At 45.0% G+C, this 17,277-nt stretch overlaps 1 protein-coding gene across 1 annotated transcript in view; it reads left to right on the top strand.

The window, feature by feature from the left end:
- Positions 1 to 782: 782 nt before the first annotated feature.
- Positions 783 to 17,277, top strand: part of Ccbe1 (collagen and calcium binding EGF domains 1) — a gene marked incomplete at its 5' end in the record, with an annotated part of 44,075 nt that continues 27,580 nt past the window's right edge. The window contains 3 exons of the mRNA XM_046419476.2: positions 783 to 835; positions 9,524 to 9,658; positions 11,571 to 11,723. Of these exons, the coding sequence (XP_046275432.2) occupies positions 783 to 835; positions 9,524 to 9,658; positions 11,571 to 11,723 (341 nt within the window). The remainder of the gene's footprint in view (positions 836 to 9,523; positions 9,659 to 11,570; positions 11,724 to 17,277) is intronic.

Below are 17,277 nucleotides of genomic sequence, written 5' to 3'. Positions count from 1 at the left end.
CTGGCCCCACATGACCCTGAGTCTACATTTATAAAAGATATCTAATTTTTTTTTTGCTTGATATTGGATCATTTCCATCAATTTGCTTCCAAACTTACTAGTTCTTTCTTGGATCGTGTCTCCATTCTTCAACCTTATCAGATTTTTCCAAAAAAAATTTCAGATACATTTTACAGTTCCAGGAATTCCATATTCTTTTAATAGTTTCTCTTCTGAGATTTCCTGCTTTTTAAATTCATTATATTTTTATTTATGTCACTGAACATAGTTAATTAGTTTAATAGCTAGCTTAATGTCTGATCATTCCAATATGGTGGGTTTTCTGGGAGTTTGACTCACTGATAGTTTTCCCTTTTGAGAAGGTCACACATTGCACATGTGGTGGAGACCCTGCATCTTTGTGATCTTGTTCTTGGAGAGGATATTTTTCCTTTATTGTGCAATTTACTTGGTTAGATTAAAAGTGAAATCTCTAGCTCGTGATAGGTGGCAGCTCAAGTTGTCATCGTTCTTTTTATAGTGTAAGTACCTTGACATCTCAGCTCATTACTTCACAGCATTCAGAGGGTTGATTTCATGTGTTTTGTGTCAGATCCTGGGTCCTGTTCTGCAATATTTTTCTATTTAATTTTAAATGACTTAAAAGTATCCCATCTCTACTTTATTGCTTAGTTTTTCCTGGGCATAAGTTCTTTCACTCAAAAACAATAACCAAAAACAATTTTATTTTTAATGTCATAGTCACCATAATTAAAATGCCTTTTTGTTTGTTTATCTCTTAGGAAAAAGTGCTGCAAAGGGTATAAATTTGTTCTTGGACAGTGTATCCCAGAAGGTATGTAATGTAAAAGATGGCCTCATCTTTCTATTCATGACTAATCATTAGAAGTCTATGAAGTTCAGATGTGTATAGAATATTATCTGTCTGGTTATCTGTGTTTATGTATAATTCTTCCTTGGCATAAAATTCCTTGCTAATTTAGTCATATGTGACATGCTCTGAGGGTTTTTTGAGATATTATACTTAATAGGCTATAATTCCCTAATCAGCATTTCATAGACAAATTACAATCAACCCTCCTTGTTCCCTCTGCCTGGTTTTCATGTGCTAAACTTTAAGCCCCTTTGCATGACCATCAGGGGACGCTATCTAAATGCTCAGCCTAGCACTGCACACAGAGATGTTAAGATGAGCCCAGCTGTCAGGTGTGTACTGCAGAGACGGGAGGCAGATCATATGGAACCAGACCTGGATTCTAACTGAGCTTCCACGTCCTGCTCAGTATGACCTTGGGAAAGTTAATTTTCTAACCCTTAAGTTTTTACAGGCAGGTATTGGTACTAGGGTCATACGGACGTTTAAACTTTGCCTCATGTAAAGTACTTGGAACAGGAGGCCAGTTCTTAAGCACTCAGTAAGTGGTGGCTGCTGCTGTCACTATTAATAGATGCAGTGTGTGCCTTAGAGACAATTGAGTGCAGCAGCTGTTCAAAGGTAACACACAACATGGAAGACCAGGTGGACTCGCGGGGATACTTAAGCGGGGTTATCAAGGAAGGCTGCCCAGGTCTTAGCCAGGTAGTTGGAGTGGTGAAGAGGATTCCAGTCTAGCAGGGACATAGAAAGCACCAGAGACTGTCGGGAGAGGGCATTTGGTTTGGTTTTGCAGGACTTAGGGGTTGAACCCAGGGCCTGGCACCTGCTAAATAAGCACTCTATCACTGAGCTTCATCCCCAGCCCATCAGAGACTGAAAAGCCTGGGGTTAATTTGCGCCGTCTGGGATGGAGCACGTGAAAGAGCTTTCTTCACTACTACCCAGGAAGCCAGGTGTCTCTGGAGGGAGGATGTGGAGCCCAGCCAAGCTAATTCTGTTGCGTTGTCTCACGGAGTACAATGTCTTCATCAGTTGGAAATAGATGAATCCCTCCTGTGTGTTGCTGTCTTTGGTAGAAGGATGGAAGAGTTCATTAAATCATGACTGACCTTTGAGAAAGCCGCCATGGACAGCTGCTTAGGAAAGTATTTCACATAACATTGTTGAGGCCTGAAGTCTCTCTAAGCCGAATCTCTCTCTGTAAGCCAGTTCTATTGATCAGAGCCTGGCAGGGAAAAAACCCATGAAAATTAGAATTGCTTTTCTTTATGAGCCAGCTCTTCTCAGTCAACAGCTGTGTCCTTTATAATGCAGTTTGGCAGATTCCAAAGAAAATTAAGTTGAGGCCAATTTAAGATCCTAACTAAAGAAAGACCTTGCTCAGTGTTACTGAAAAATACATCCTATGGATACCCCATACTTAGTTTCTTTAAATGTTAGATATTGTGGTTTCAAATGCCTAGGCTTTCTCCCCTTAAAATGAGAGCACAGCACCTGTGACTAGTGTAACCAAGGGCTGAATATTTCCAGGGAAAGTGGACTCTACTGCCAAAGGTTCCTCTGCCATGATTTCTGCTCTTACTTCTCACCAGAATACATTTTCAAGTTGATTTGTTTTAATCAGTGGGAATAGATTAGTGATTGTTTCCTTGACTAAAGATACATTTAGTCATAAGGGATTCTATCACCCACAAATGCAAAGTACAAATGTAGAATTCCAGTAAAGGCTGTATTTTAGGCACCTGGAGTTGTAGCTCAGGGGTAGAGTGCTTGCCTAGCACATACAAAGGCCCTGGGTTCAATCCTCAGTACTAGAAGAAAAAAAGATTGCATGTTAGTGTTCTCCAGAGACCAAAAAAAAAAAAAAATAGGCTGTGTGTGTGGGTGTGTGTGTAGTGGGGAGACAGATTTTGATTGAGATTTATAAGATCAGTTCATGAGATTATGGAGGTACAAGCCCAGAATCTTCAGGGTAAGCCAAAGGCAGTCTCCTGGCAGAATTCCCTTTTTATCAAAGCAGGTCTATGTGTTTTGCTACTAATCCTTCAACTGACCAGATGAGGCCCACCCCAGGCGGGAGGGTAATCTGCTTTACTCAAAGTCTGTTAATCTCATCTAAATACCTACACAGAAATGTGTAGATCAAATAATCTTAGAATAATGTGAGATCAAATATCTGAGTACTTTGTCCTAGTTGAATTGATATATAAAATTACCCATCACAGTCTACCCCTTTTCAACTTGGCACCCATACACATTTAATCTCCTGAACTTAATCTCCAAATGGAAACAATCATAAGGCCATACCTCCACCTGATGCAATGCTGCTACCCCCATGTTAAAATGCACGGACACCTTCCCCAGAAAAGGATGCAAAGTAATATTTATTTTTCTCCTCCATATGCTATAATTTAAATGCTGTCATGTTAAAGTTCACCATATTTCAATGCTGTGATATAAGTTAATACATCCTATTGATACACAATGTGATAAGAAAAAGATATTTGCACATATACACACATATTCTAGAATATAAATGCTCATGACAATCATGGCCCTTGTTTCTGAAACTGGTCACATGGTCATAGCTGCTATTCATAACTTCTTTCTTCCACTAATTTTTTTTCCCTTTGCCTCCAATAAGCTCCTCACCTGGTCATGTTTATTTTTTGTGGTGTTTTTGTTGTTAACCTGGTGAGGTATTCTACCTCTTTCTTCCTGAGACATTCATCTAGCCTGAACTGGGTGGTGGTTTTCCATCAACTGTAATTGCAGGACAGAGTAACCCAGAGACACCTTAAGATATTCCTTATATCCAGACACTCCTTTGCTGAGGAGTAACCGTCCAGCTTCCCCTTGTTAGACTGTCACTGGGCCAACGCAGTGACTTCCTCCCTTGCAGGCCTATGAGGCATGAGGACCCCAGTGTCCAGATGGCAAACCTATGGAAGCATTTTTTTCTCCTCCCACAATCATCCTGCATTTGAAACTAACAGCATAAAGTCACAGGAATGGGAATCAGAAATTCTGCTAGTAGAACTGTATGTCTTGTTGTGAACATCTAGTCCCAGCTACTGGGAGGCTAAAGTGGGGAGATCATTTGAGACCTTCCTGAGCAATAGCTCTATCCCCCAAATGAAAAGGTCTCCTCTAATAGATCATGGAGATGAAACTGGGTAACCAAGAGGGATGCCACTCTCGTTTCCACCCCTTGATTCCTCATCCTGTGAATGAATACTGGTCAAGGGAGAAACCACACCATATATTGGGTACTAATTCACAGCATGCACACTCTCTTGGTGGACTTTGGACCAGATGTATAGGTAGCATGGCCTGGCCAAGTTAACTAATGAAATTAACCATCCCAGGTAGCAAAAAGAAACTAGTGTGTCTAAACAGATGTGTTAACTGATGAGTGGAAGTTAGTTTTTTAAAATGTTGCTGGCTCATTTGTTGCTGAGTCGTGGGCAGTGACCTGTGTGGTCTGTGGAGCAAATCTGGTCCATTCCCTGCCTCTAGAAATAAAGCTTCGTTGAAATGGGGCCATATACCTATTCACCAAAGTAGTACTTACTTATGGCTGCTTTTGCATGACAGCAGTGGAGCTGAATAGTTGCAAGGGAGGTCTGCAAAGACAGGATCTGGTGCCCCTACACCCGCCATTGTTATCTTGGCCATGTGATAGGATGATCCGATTTGTTTAGCTCAGCAGTTATGAACTGAGCATACAACATGGGGAAGAAATCCCGGCCGTGACTCCAGGGGGCATAGTCCCTCCCATGAAGGCAAACAGTGATGGGAACCAGCAGCAGAAAAGCAGGTAGAGCTTTCCCTGTGTGTCAGGCACTGTGCTTGACGTGTCATCTGGTTTCATATCCACAGGAGTGAAGTGGGTGTTGGTATTATCGGTATTTTACAGGTGAGGAAACTGAGCCTTAAAGAAACTGAGATCACAGAGTGGCCAAGTTGGGAGGGCGGGTACCTGATCATTGTCAGAGCTCGTGAGCGGAAGATGGTCAGAGTTCCATGGCCTTGAGAGGAGACAAAATAGACTCGATGGAGGAGATCAGGGAAGGCTTTTGCAGTGAAGATAGAAAACCACAGTTACAAGGCACTGAGAGTGAAGGTGTCAGGTTGGACGTTAATTACTAAGGTGAAGTGACAGAAGTATGTAAGAAAGAAGGTGTGACTGGGACCAAGGACAAAAGTGAAGAGAAGCTCAAAGGTAAATCTTAATGTTGGAGAAATCTCAAGGAATTTAGTGCCCAACCTCAAATGCGAGAGTGACCCACCCATGCTTCATTAGTACAAACTTGAGGATCATTATCTGAAGTGCTTAGGACCAACCAGAAGTGTTTTAGGTTTCAGAGTTTCTTGAAATTTGGAATATTTGTGTAGACTTCACTGGTTGATCATTCCTGATCCAGAAATCTGAAATACTTCAAAATCTAAGACATGGTGCTTGAAATTCTTGAGATTTCCAATGTTCAGATTGTCAGAGATGCCCGGCCTATTTAGAACTAGTAGGCTGTCTGAGCACTGTGTGTTGGTCAGGTAGCCTAGCGGCGGTTGTGCAGAATGGATTTAAAGGAGAAGGTTCTTGGGAGTAGGATCCTGTTTACATAGACTATGAAGATCTGAAATGGGAGCCAAGAGAAATACCACAGAGCATAGAAAATGTGTAAATTTTAAAGATAAAAGCCACTTGACTAAGTTGATAGGCTCTAAAAAACAAGTTTTCAAAAACAAAGGACAGAATAAATTTCTTAGCCTTGCCTCTCCCACAGAAACTCCACAAAATTGGCGGGGGGGGGGGGTAGGGGGCGGGGGCAGGAAGCAAAAGACATACACCCACAAGATTAAGGAGAAAGGAAGAAGAGATAACGGCAACAACATTTTAGAAGCTGGAGAACAGACAAGATAGTAAATAATTCAGCAAAATGAAAAGCCTGAGCCCTCAGGCAGCACCAGGGAAAACTAAGGAGCCAACAGTTCATACCGACACTAATGACGATCAAAACTGAAAACAAGTGTTGAAGTGGTGCCAAAACAGGTTAGATTTAAAAGTCTGAAAAGTCAGACTATGATGTGCCCTCCATGCAACCAAAATTATCGCCCCTTTTATACCCAGGCAGGAAACCAAAAGTACCCTCTTCTAAGAGGGTAAAGCAGAGGTTCTTGAGGCTGGCTGGGGAGGACCAGTCAGATGCAAGTAAGAACTCAACATCGCACGTGGAGGCATTAAGCAAATGCGTACACATTGCAGATTTGAACACCCACCCTCTCCCTTCATAGTTCAAAAAGGACTTACTCTCGGATAGGGATTTGGACACGCTGCCTCTGGACATCGAGCAGACACCAGGAAAGCTCTAGAAACTGATGCTGGAAGGCACCGGTCGAGTCACTTAAGCTGAAGCTTGGGATTTATAAAAATCCCACGTGCAAAGAGCTGCTGTTGAGCTATTTTTCATACTCCACAAGTAAACTCGGACAACGCCCAAGGAGCACCAGATGTTGGAGGAAAGCCTTCAAAAAGATTTAACATAAGGGAAAGTCTTAGAGAAAGCATGAGCTACCCGGACAGAGGGAGACTTGGAATTAATTCACTTAGACTTCAGGAACGATACAGAACGCATCAAACAAAAACAGGGTGTCAATACAAAGGAACAGAATGAAGAATTCTTAGAAATCAAAAACATGACACATAGAAAATAGCAAAAGGGTTGAAAGGTGAGATTAAGGAAATTACCCAAGACCTAGAGCAGAAGATCAAAGAAATGAAAAGTAGAAAAATGAGGAACAGTCCAGGGAACACAACCTCAAGATAATTAAGTTACACAGAGAAAAGGAGTTGTCATTGAAGATGGAATTCAAGGAAATTCTCCAGAATTTTCTAGATAGAAAGGGCCCATCAAAGAATAACAAAGCCCCACGTGAAAACCTCATTGTGAAATTGTAATACAATGGAAACAAAATTTCAGAGGGGGAAGAAGTGAAATTCATATGAAAGATTTAGTAGTAGAATCTCATAGGACTCGGCTGCAGTGAGCCTGAATTAGAAAACGATGCAGCGATGTCTGCATACTGTGGAGGTGAACTTCTCTTACGGTTTTATGCCCAAACTATCAATCACTAAAATATATTTTTAGACACGCATAAGCATAAAAATGTTACCTCTTTCGTGACTTTTCTCGGGAAGCTACTGGAGTATATGCTCCAATAAAACTAGAGCATAAACCAGAAAAGAGGAAGATGAGGGAGGAGAAGGAAGTATAGGGTCAAAAGAGTGTGGGTGGAATCCCCAAGATGATAGGGAATGGACACACCAAGAAGCAGCCACAGAGATTTCTGCTGGGAGAAAGCACAGAATGTTCTAGAAGAAACTTCCTCAATCAGAAATGGGCAGATACTTAAACACCTGAAGAGATTTAAAAACTTCAGGAAGTCCCTAGAAATGAATCATAACTGTCATCCACAGGCTCCATTATTTATCAGAGAACATTTGATAGAAAGAACCAAAGACTAGACATTGAGAACTGAAAAGTCAAAAGGAAAACTCTCCCAGAAGTAACAACCATGTACAGTGGCTCCCACTTCTAAGCTAGGGGAGCGGAGAGGCAGGAGACCCATTAAGACATAGAAGCTCGGAGGAGGCGCCACTGGGCAGCCGGTGCTGTTTCTCTGAACTCAGTTTGTGGCTCATGGATCTGGGAACCCCACTTGGGGGAAGGAGCACCAGATCGCTGGTGCGGGTGCCCCTAAGATGTTTGTGGGGAGGCTGCTTCTCCAAGTGTTAGAAACTGCAAACTGGCATTTACTGCTACTATCCAAAGGGTCTGGATGGAGTTGGGTGGGACTGGGATAAGGCTCAGGAACAAGCACAGGCAGAAAGGTGCAGAGCCCCTCTTCCAGCCTCCATGTGTTTGTGTGGGCCTCTCTCTGTACCTACACCTCCCCACAGCACCCCTTGTTGAAAGCACCCAACAGGCTGGAGAATTGTCTCCAGAGCCTCACGTCACCAAGTAGGTGTTGGAAGAAGATGGAGCAGACTTAAAACTAAATGAGCTCAATGACTGAGACCCCCAAAAACACACAAGGCGCTTCCCTTAAGGACATCAGACAGTTCCCCAGGGAAGGGCAGTTCAGTGGAGTGTACCTCCTGGCTCTGCCCAGAGAGCTTTTATATCGTCACTCCAGGGCAAATACTGGAGATTGACCAAACTAAAATCTCAACAAAACCCATTGACCAGATGGAAGGAACCAGAAGTGCCAAGTGCTGGGGTGGGGAAGTGCAATAAAAATGCTAAGTGTATCTCGTGACTGGAAGTTAATAAGGAACCTTTAAAGTAAAAGCAACATTTAAAATAAAGGAAGCAATGCAAATTGAATACTTAGAGTTACGGGGATGAACATGAAAATAGCTGGAAGAGTTTAAGTGGCACCTAAGAAGCCAAGCAGAGTGCGAACGGCTGCTTCTGAAAGCAAGACCTCATTGGGCACCACAGCCAACCAGTGCCTTAGAGGGCCCCTCTGCCTCCTGCCTCCTCCCTGGCTGATCCAGTAATGGTGACAGCTGGCAGGACAGGGCAGCTCATTACCGGTCACACTGAGACTTTTGAGCAAAAGAAACACAGAACTTTGGTTGCCTGGAGGTGATGCTTGGTTGAGGAAAAGTTAGCCAGAGAGTTTGTAGGCTTGGTCAGAACCCAGGCTGGCAAAGCAGACCTGGAGTCCCACTTGTGGGAAGTATCGTCCAACAAGGGCAGCTTACCAGGTCATCACCAGAATGGCATGATCTTTGTCAAAGTTGACCCTGTCTGCATCAGAGACAGCTCACTTCTTTCCCTTCACATACAGGAGAGCAGACCCAGGTTCACCTGTGTCTCAGGAGGGTCCATCTGGGACTAGTACATGGAGACGACAGTGACGAGATGCTGGAACTGATCGGAGAATATGTCAAAACTGAGCGATTTAGAGCCAGAGGCCCTTCAGAGGCTCATTAAATATCAGTTCATAAGAATGGAGAGTAGCAGATGCCCCAATTCCTAACACATTATTGGGCATTCACCCTCGTATGCACAGGCATAGGGCCAGCAAGAGATCTGCAGCCATTCAGTCTCACCCACCCCCCTCTCACATGCAGAATCTCTATACACACACACCATCGTGTGCACACCTACCACACTCACTTGTGCGAGCATAGGCTCTCTGAAGACTCTCGCATATCTATTCCAAAAGCTGCCCTCATTTTTCTGAGTCTGCCAGCCAGCCCTTCCTCTTACATTTGGGCACCAAAGCCCATCAATGCCCTGTTGGAAGGACTTCCCTGTTCCTATAGCAGTTGAAGATCAAAGAGGCCCCCAGGAACTGCTCCAGAGCCTGGCTGACTAAAGCATCTTTGCTTCTGGATAGTGACCAAGACCCAGGGGCACAACGAGGCAACTTCAGAGAAGAGCATGAGTGGTGTTTGCCTTCTGCCACCACAGTGCTCTCAGAAGCTGTACCACAGCCTCCAGGGCTAATGCCCCTGTAGGTGTGGCTGCTCACAGGTCACACCTGCAGAATGCAGCCCGGAAGGCGAGCTCCAGGCCAGGCTGCCCTGTCTACCCCTGCGGCTGACGTGAGTGCATACTTTTTCTCTTTCAGATTATGATGTTTGTGCCCAGGCTCCCTGTGAACAGCAGTGTACAGACAACTTTGGCCGCGTGCTGTGCACCTGTTATCCAGGATACCAATATGACCGCGAGAGACACCGGAAGCGGGAGAAGCCCTACTGCCTGGGTGCGTTGGCAATGCGTGTTATTTTCCAGCTCCTAACTGGCAGTGAGATGTAAAAGCCAAAGACGGGGAACCAGGCCAGATGTAATAGAATAATGCAAAACAGGAAATGAGTGGTCTGGAATGTAAACCAGAGAAGCAAGAATGAGTGTTCTCAAGAGGTGACTGGGGAAACGGAGGTGTGCGTGTGGCAGGAGGTTAGAGGCAAACTTGGCTGCAGCTGAGCAGTTGCCTGGCCATCACCAGGGGCACCAGCTTGCTCTGGTCATTCTCCTTGACTGGGCATTCTTAGTGCCCTCCTTGAATTCCTGGGGAGGTTTAGGGCTCATGGTCTGGAACTGTGTGTTTGAGTGTGGCAAGCCCATGACTAACCTGTCTCCTCAACTGGGGTCCCTGCTTGAAAGGTTCCTGGCCCCTCCTCCAGACATAGTGAGCCACAACTTTGAGGGTGGGTCCAGGGACGTGCATTTACATGAATGAGTACTATGCTCAGTGAAGTTTCAGATCAACTGGAAGAAGAGTAGAGACCTCAGATGGACCCAGGTGGGAAATAAGCCATTTGATATGAGCAAGGCTCCCTCCTCCATTGGGCACCTGGGAAAGTCTAGCCTTAGGTCCCCTAGTTTCTCCCAAAAAGCATCTGGGAAAGGTACCCCAAACCGACAAGCAAATGGAGGAGGGTAGGAGGGACTCGGGGTGCCTCTTACAGAGCGCATGGGACACTCCACACAGCTGGGCCCATGGGCTCTCCTTTCAGTTGATGGGAGCTACGTGCCCTAATTCTTTTTCTGTAGACATTTGGGGATCAGCAGTACTTTGCATTCTACTAAGAGTGTCCTCTGTGGCCAGTACAACCGCTTCACTCTGACATTTAGGGTGGGAACACCTGGAGAAAGAGGCAGTCAGCCTGAGGAACTGCAGAGGTGGCTCCAACCGTCGCCTCCATCCAGGCTACATATGACAACAGTGTATACTGCAGAGGAGCACCCGAATTACTTGCTCGCTCTTGGCACCCAGGGAGCCTGCCAGAGCTGAGTCCCTGGCTGCTTGTCCAGGCTAAAAAATTACCGGCATCCTAAAGTTCAAGGCTGGGCTCTGTCTGCCCACATGTCACGGTCAAGGGCTGTGTGTCCTGGTTCCCACCTACTGCTACGGGGTGTCTTTAGCCAGTGAACAGGAAATGGAATTGAGCCCGTCTTCTCATGGTGGGAAACGTGTTGTTTCTTCCCAGTGCAGCAGGGGCGCAAGCCCCATGGTGTGGGCAGTTGACGCCGACCCTCCGCGGTTACTCATTTGATGGTCTCATGCCTCATTTCCTCAGCTCATGGGGGTCTGCTTGGGTCATTGATGAGGCAGAGATTTCGTAGGGAAGCCTCTCTTCATTAGACATCTGTGACTGTTTTGTCATAAGTATCTTTTCCCAAGTATATTGTGTTCCTTAACTGGGAAGGGGCTATTCCTAAGTGGCCCTTGTGTCACATGTAGAATTCCAGCCATAAAGGAGAACTTTAAAAACCTCAGCACACTAGACTGCTTGCAAAAAATCACTTAGCTAATGTCTGCTCATCAGGGTGTGTTGGCCCCAGTGCTCTCCTGAGGAGCCCTGGGAAGTATTTAGGTACAGGCTTCATTATCATCATTTCCCAGGTGAACTCTCTAAAGGCCAGCCGTACCTCCATCGGGTCCCGTGACGGCCAGGAACCCATCATTGGTTGGTCTGTAATGATAGTCACATGGCTAAAGTGCTGCTTCCACAGACGGCCCATCCTCCCGCCCAACCTCCTGCCAGGCTCTGTCCGGTCAAGGTCTGGAATAGTGTCCTTGGCACAGGTATTATGAGGGACAAGTCTCGTGCCATCTGTGGCATAAGTGACTTCTCAGAAACTGAGCGTTTTCTGCATTTGGTTCACACCAGACATCGACGAGTGTGCCACCAGCAACAAGACGTTGTGCGACCACATCTGTGTCAACACTGTGGGCAGCTACCGCTGTGAGTGCCGGGAGGGCTATGTCCTTGAGGACGACGGGAAGACATGCACCAGGGGGGACAAGTACCCCAACGACACTGGTGAGTGAGGCATGGAGTTGCCCTCTGTGCATATTTTTATATTACACGTTGTCAGTTTGGGGACTTTCAGATGATTATTGTATTATTTGTGTAATGTTTATATTTTAAACATATTGCCTATTACACATGTATCTCATGTTCCCACCCACTGCTACCCAGTGTCTCCAGCCAGTGGACCTTTTATAGAATATATTTGTCTATTTTCCTTTATATATAATGTAATATGCATTATTTATATAATATAATGTTACAGGTGTTACTGTAGCCATAGATATCTCATTTATATAAGATTCTCAAGTACCTATATCATACAAAACATGTACAACATAGTCAATATTATATAGTTGTATTTTAGGTAATATGTAGTATTTTCATGTTGTATATAGTGAGCCATAACATAATCTATGTAATATGCTTTTAATACGTATCATGTGTAACAATTATACACAGGCACTTGGGAGCCCAACCAGGTTCCTTGGAACAGGGCAGGAAGGGACATTTACATGGACCCCGGTGGCACCTGGGGTCTGAGGACATATGTTCAGACTCTTCCTAGAGAGGAGGAATTAAGGGGGCAGTGATGCTTATTAGCATGGAGGAGGTAGCTGGTGTGTTGGAGGAGGGTGGTGCGCTCATGAAGAAATCAGCAGCGCTTGATTCTTTGTATTAAGAGTGAACAAGAATGAGCAGAGACGAGACCAGAAGGTCTGTATTCTCCCCAAGGAAACAGACTGAAATATAAATATAAATCGCTTTCACATGAGGTACCACTCCACACCAGTGTTACTCAAAGCATGATCCGTGCCCGGTGCCTGTCCACAAACTATTTGTTCTTTGAGTCATGATTGGATAGAAATAGAAATTGAGTGTTTAGAAAACTCTATTGGAAAGGAATTTTATTTGAATCCAAGCATTTGTTTGTGTTACATTATAGCTGATTTTTTTAATATATTTTTAGTTGTAGGTGGACACAATACTTTTATTTTTATGTAGTGCTGATGATCGAACCCAGCGCCTCACACGTACTAGGCAAGTGCTCTATCACTGAGCCACAACCCCAGCCCTATATCCAATTTCAAGCAATTCATTTTGCAAAATTATCAGTTCACGATCAGAAAAATCTCTAACAGCTGGTTGTCCAACACAGTTAAGCTGATTTACATACAGCTACATAGTACCGACTACATTGTACATGTTTTGTATGATGATAATATAGGTACCTCAACTGAGATGTTCCATCACCTAGGCATAAGATCAGCCTGGTCTGTTGGGTTATATCTTTATTTAAGTTTGGAGGAAAAAATAAGAAAGAGGAGAAGGGAAAAGAACCCCCAAAGCTGCTGTGGGTGCTTCAGGGAATGCCTTGGTGGGCAAAATATCATCACGTTCACATCTAAACTCTGGGATCTCTGCCAAATTACAAGTGCCCGTCATTAGAGTTTAGGATTTCAGCCTGTATGGAGGAGTGTCCCGGGTCTTCCAGTCAGGATGAACTTTAAAGCAAACTGTTCTCCACTGACCACGGTTGACTGGACAGGTTCCCTGTGGAGAAAGTCCAGGGTCACTCAGAGGGCCCGGGGCCAGACCTCCCTGGGCTCAGGGCTCGGCTCCTGTCTACTTCCCTGGGAAAGAGAAAGTTGCTGGAGTGCTGTGAGGGGGTTAGCTGGGCCTGGGCCATCCCTGGGAGGGGCAGAGGTGCCCTGGGCAGGTCACGTGCATGAAGAAATGAGGGACATCAAAAAGCCACAACCATCCGGGCGCTCATGAGAGCCCAGCTTCAGAAAGGGGTGGGAAGACGGACAGCTGGGGACCAGCTGCCTCCCGAGGAAAATCTACAAAGCGAAATGAAATGCAGAGGAGCAACTGGGTTGAGTCGTGAGGAAGCCACCATGTGTTGGAAATCGATGAAAAAAGCTATTTGGAGCCACCTTGGCTCTGGGCAATTGGGAATCATGTAAATGAGCATGGCCCTCAAGCAAGGGCAGACAGGTTAATGAAGTTAAAAACATTTATAGACTGTTCTTGTATTCAAAATTAAAATCGCTGCAATTTGTGGTAGGAGGAGCCAGGGATGTGTGACTTGACTATAAATTATGTCCTTTATTGGGAAGAATCTCATGGGAAAATGGGGTGCAGCTTTTTATCCACTGTAATGTGTGGACCTTGTAGAGAATAGGTCACAAGAAAGCAGCTTTGCAATTTTTCATTTTAGAATTGGGTTTCCAGCTGTGCTCTGAGCCAGGCAGCTCTTGAGCTGTTGGGCTGCAGGCTGCTCAACCTGGCAAGTGTATTGTCTCTGCCTCACATTTCTATGTAGAAAGAATCCGCTTTATAGGGGCATGAAGGAAGCCTGCAGCAACCCGACCAGACACAGAACAACAGACACTTGCTGCCGAGTGTCAGGGCAGGAGTCCATGATCTGGCTGTAAAAGTAATAGGATCTCCCCTCTATGAGGAGTCCCAGTCTGGTGGGATGGAGTGGTCGGCAGTAACATGGACCACAATTAGCTGGGACCAGAGTCCAGGTGGGAGTTAGACAACAGGTAATATTTTATAAGCCGAGTTGAGTTGCTTTCGTCTTGGGTGACGTCGACCTCCTGCAGTAACTTCTCACCTCCTGCAGCTACATTGCCCTTCAGTCCGAAGGGATGGCTCTGGGTCAGAGTGCAGTGACGAGGTCAGCCTTGGTGAGAGGTGCTCACCTGGGCCCCCACCTTCAGCAAGGGTGGGGCCATCTCATGACATCTTTGAAATTAGTCATTACTGTATTGAGTCACTACTGGGGCTTCACTAACCTGGTTGATTCCCTGTCAAGGGTGGTGATCTTCTTATAAAAGTTTGCAAATAAGAGTTTCAAAACAAGTCAGTTTTATTTGAGTGACAACCAGTTTGACTTCCATGGCTGAATTGAGTGAAAAGTCTGAGTAGCAGTATTAAGAAATGTATATAGCCAGCATGGTGACACATGCATGTAATGCCAGCAGCCTGGGAGGCTGAGGCAGGAGGATCACAAGTTCAAAGCCAGCCTCAGCAACAGTGAAGTGCTAAGCAACTCGGTGAGACCCTGTCTCTAAATAAAATACAAAATAGGGCTGAGGATGTGGCTCAGTGGTCGAGTGCCCCTGAGTTCAATCCCCAGTACCTGCCCTCCAAAAAAAGAAACACATATTTGCAACTTTTTTCCCACCTTCCTTGGTTTTTAAAGATGTATTTTATCTCAATAATACGTTGCAGCATTCCCCCATATTGTGTTCAAACTCGGGGGTCCTGTGTGGTGGTGTGAAGCCTGTCTTCAGGTCTTATGCTCGGATGTTTGGGAAAGCATGTACTACCGCATCCGCTCACAATTCAAATTCAAAGTTAATTTCGATTAAAACTACATTTTGCAAAATTATTTAAGAAATCTTAATGTCTCACAGGTAGTGATGTCCTAAGAAACATGGTTTGGGAAACATTTAATGTCAGAAATCTTGGCTATGGGGCCAAACTTGATAGGCCATCTGGTGGACTCTCAGCCAAGGGTGGGTGTTACCAACACATGGAGCAGCCCAAGTCCAGGGGGGAGGTGACTTATTGTGGAGTGTCCAGCATCAGTGAGTGAGAACAGCACAGCGCTGCTTCATTCCACCATGTGGAGAGACACTGGGTTCCTCTTCCAGTGCTGTAAATGGAAAATGTTCTCATGCTTAATCTTGTAAGAATTGTCTGGTGGTTCAGCCTTTGGGCCTTATTTTAACACAAAGCTTATCAGAGATTAGAGCAGGGACTCTTCCCCTTCTCTTCCCCCACTCCTCATCCAAATATAGCAACTTCAAATAATTAGAACAAAAGCAAAAGCCCCTGTTAGGATGCCACCATCTGCTACATCACACTTCCCCAGCAGCAGCCTTACGAAGTAATCTCTCAGTATTCAATTTGCAGTAATTAATCCCCACTGAACTCACCACAAACACATAGAAAACTAGCATACAGTCTTATATTGTGCTAAGAGAAGCATTCCAACACCAGTGGCCAGGAGTCTTTGGGGTGGGGACTGAGGAGTCATTCCTATGTAGTTAAGTAATAACCAAGGATTACAACAGGTACATTGTGTGCCCTGAATGCTCCAGTCCTGACTGGAGTGGTTGGGCCAGTGAGGACCTGGGGCTGGCACTAATGGGTTCCCGCAGAAGGAAGGAAAAGTGCCCTAAAGTCATCACATTGGACAGCTGTGGAGCCAGGGGACGTTCCTTGATGTGGAAGTTAGGGGAGAGAGTAACAGGGCTGGTTCAGTCTTCACTAGTTGAATGAGGCTGGCAGTCTCGGAGCCTTGGTTTGCTCATTTGTAGATGGGTGTGTTGAATTCCGTGAGTCCTGAGGACCTTTCACCCTCTTAAATCTTCAAAACTGGTTGTCATATGGTGTAAGTAGTAGTAGCCCCTACCAACTCGGGGAGTCCCTGGCAGTCTTCATTCCTTGGTCCTCTGAACAAGTACTGATGCTTGAAAACCTGCCCACCTTCAATGCCTTTTAAGCAGAGAACTTTCCTTTCAGTATCTTAGAAGATGAGCGACTGTGGGCTGGGGTTGTGGCTCAGTGGTAGAGTACTCGCCTAGCATGGGTGAGGCACTGGTTTCGATCCTCAGCAACACATAAAGATAAATAAAGGTATTGTGTCCATCTACAACTTGAAAATATTTTTTAAAAAGATGAGGAACTGAACATGCAAACATTCATCTCAGCAGTAAGAAATGTTACGGGTCCAAAGAGCCGTACCTCCTGGAAGAGCAGAGGCAGCTAAGCAGTTTCATCTGCTCTGGACTAATAAGCCCCGGCATTTCATCACCTTTTTTGATAAAGAGAATGTTGTGTTTAAACACATTGGGTCTAAAGTCGCCTCCTCTTCCTCCTGTTTTAACTTTGTTGTCCAGTGTCTGTAATGTTAGTCAAGAATTTAAAATCAAACAGGCAGAAAGTAGAAGGGAACATGGCCCTCATATGGCCTCTGATGATTGAAAGGTTGTCACAGGCTTGGTGACACAAGCCATCTGGCTGACAGGCATTCAATCACTTTGATTTTTCTCTTTGAAAATACTGAGCTGGAGCCAGTTTAGTCACCCCAGGGAGTCGGTGTAGCACCATTTGGGAGACAAATTAAGGAAATGTTGGCTCCATAGTAATTAGGTTACTAGTCTTTATTTTTCAGCTTTTGTTTATTTTCTGATAACATGACCATGACCTTCGGCGTCACTTATTAAAGTTCAAAGTGTCAGAGACAGCCAGGTGTTTCATGTAACTTTCAAGCTCTGCTAATCCATAGATGAGTGGTTCTCGGCCTTGGAATCACCTGGGGAGCATTAAAACACTGATACTGTTGTTTTGCTACCACTCCAGGTGGTTGGGGTGCCCAGATTCTGCAGGATTTTTTCACCCCACACCCAGGTGACTATAATGTACTGCCAGGGCTGGGCACTACCACCGTAACACAAAGGGGCACAACTTACAAATGAATGTGCTTTGTTCACTTGTGGCACTGCCCACTTGGAAGATTCTGGGAATATTCTTTGGCTTTCCA

Source organism: Marmota monax, unplaced genomic scaffold, assembly GCF_021218885.2.
Source record: "Marmota monax isolate L192 unplaced genomic scaffold, Marmota_monax_Labrador192_F-V1.1 WCK01_AAM20220418_F8-fsc00088, whole genome shotgun sequence".
Lineage (NCBI taxonomy): Eukaryota > Metazoa > Chordata > Mammalia > Rodentia > Sciuridae > Marmota > Marmota monax.
This window is presented reverse-complemented; position numbering and strand designations above follow the sequence as displayed.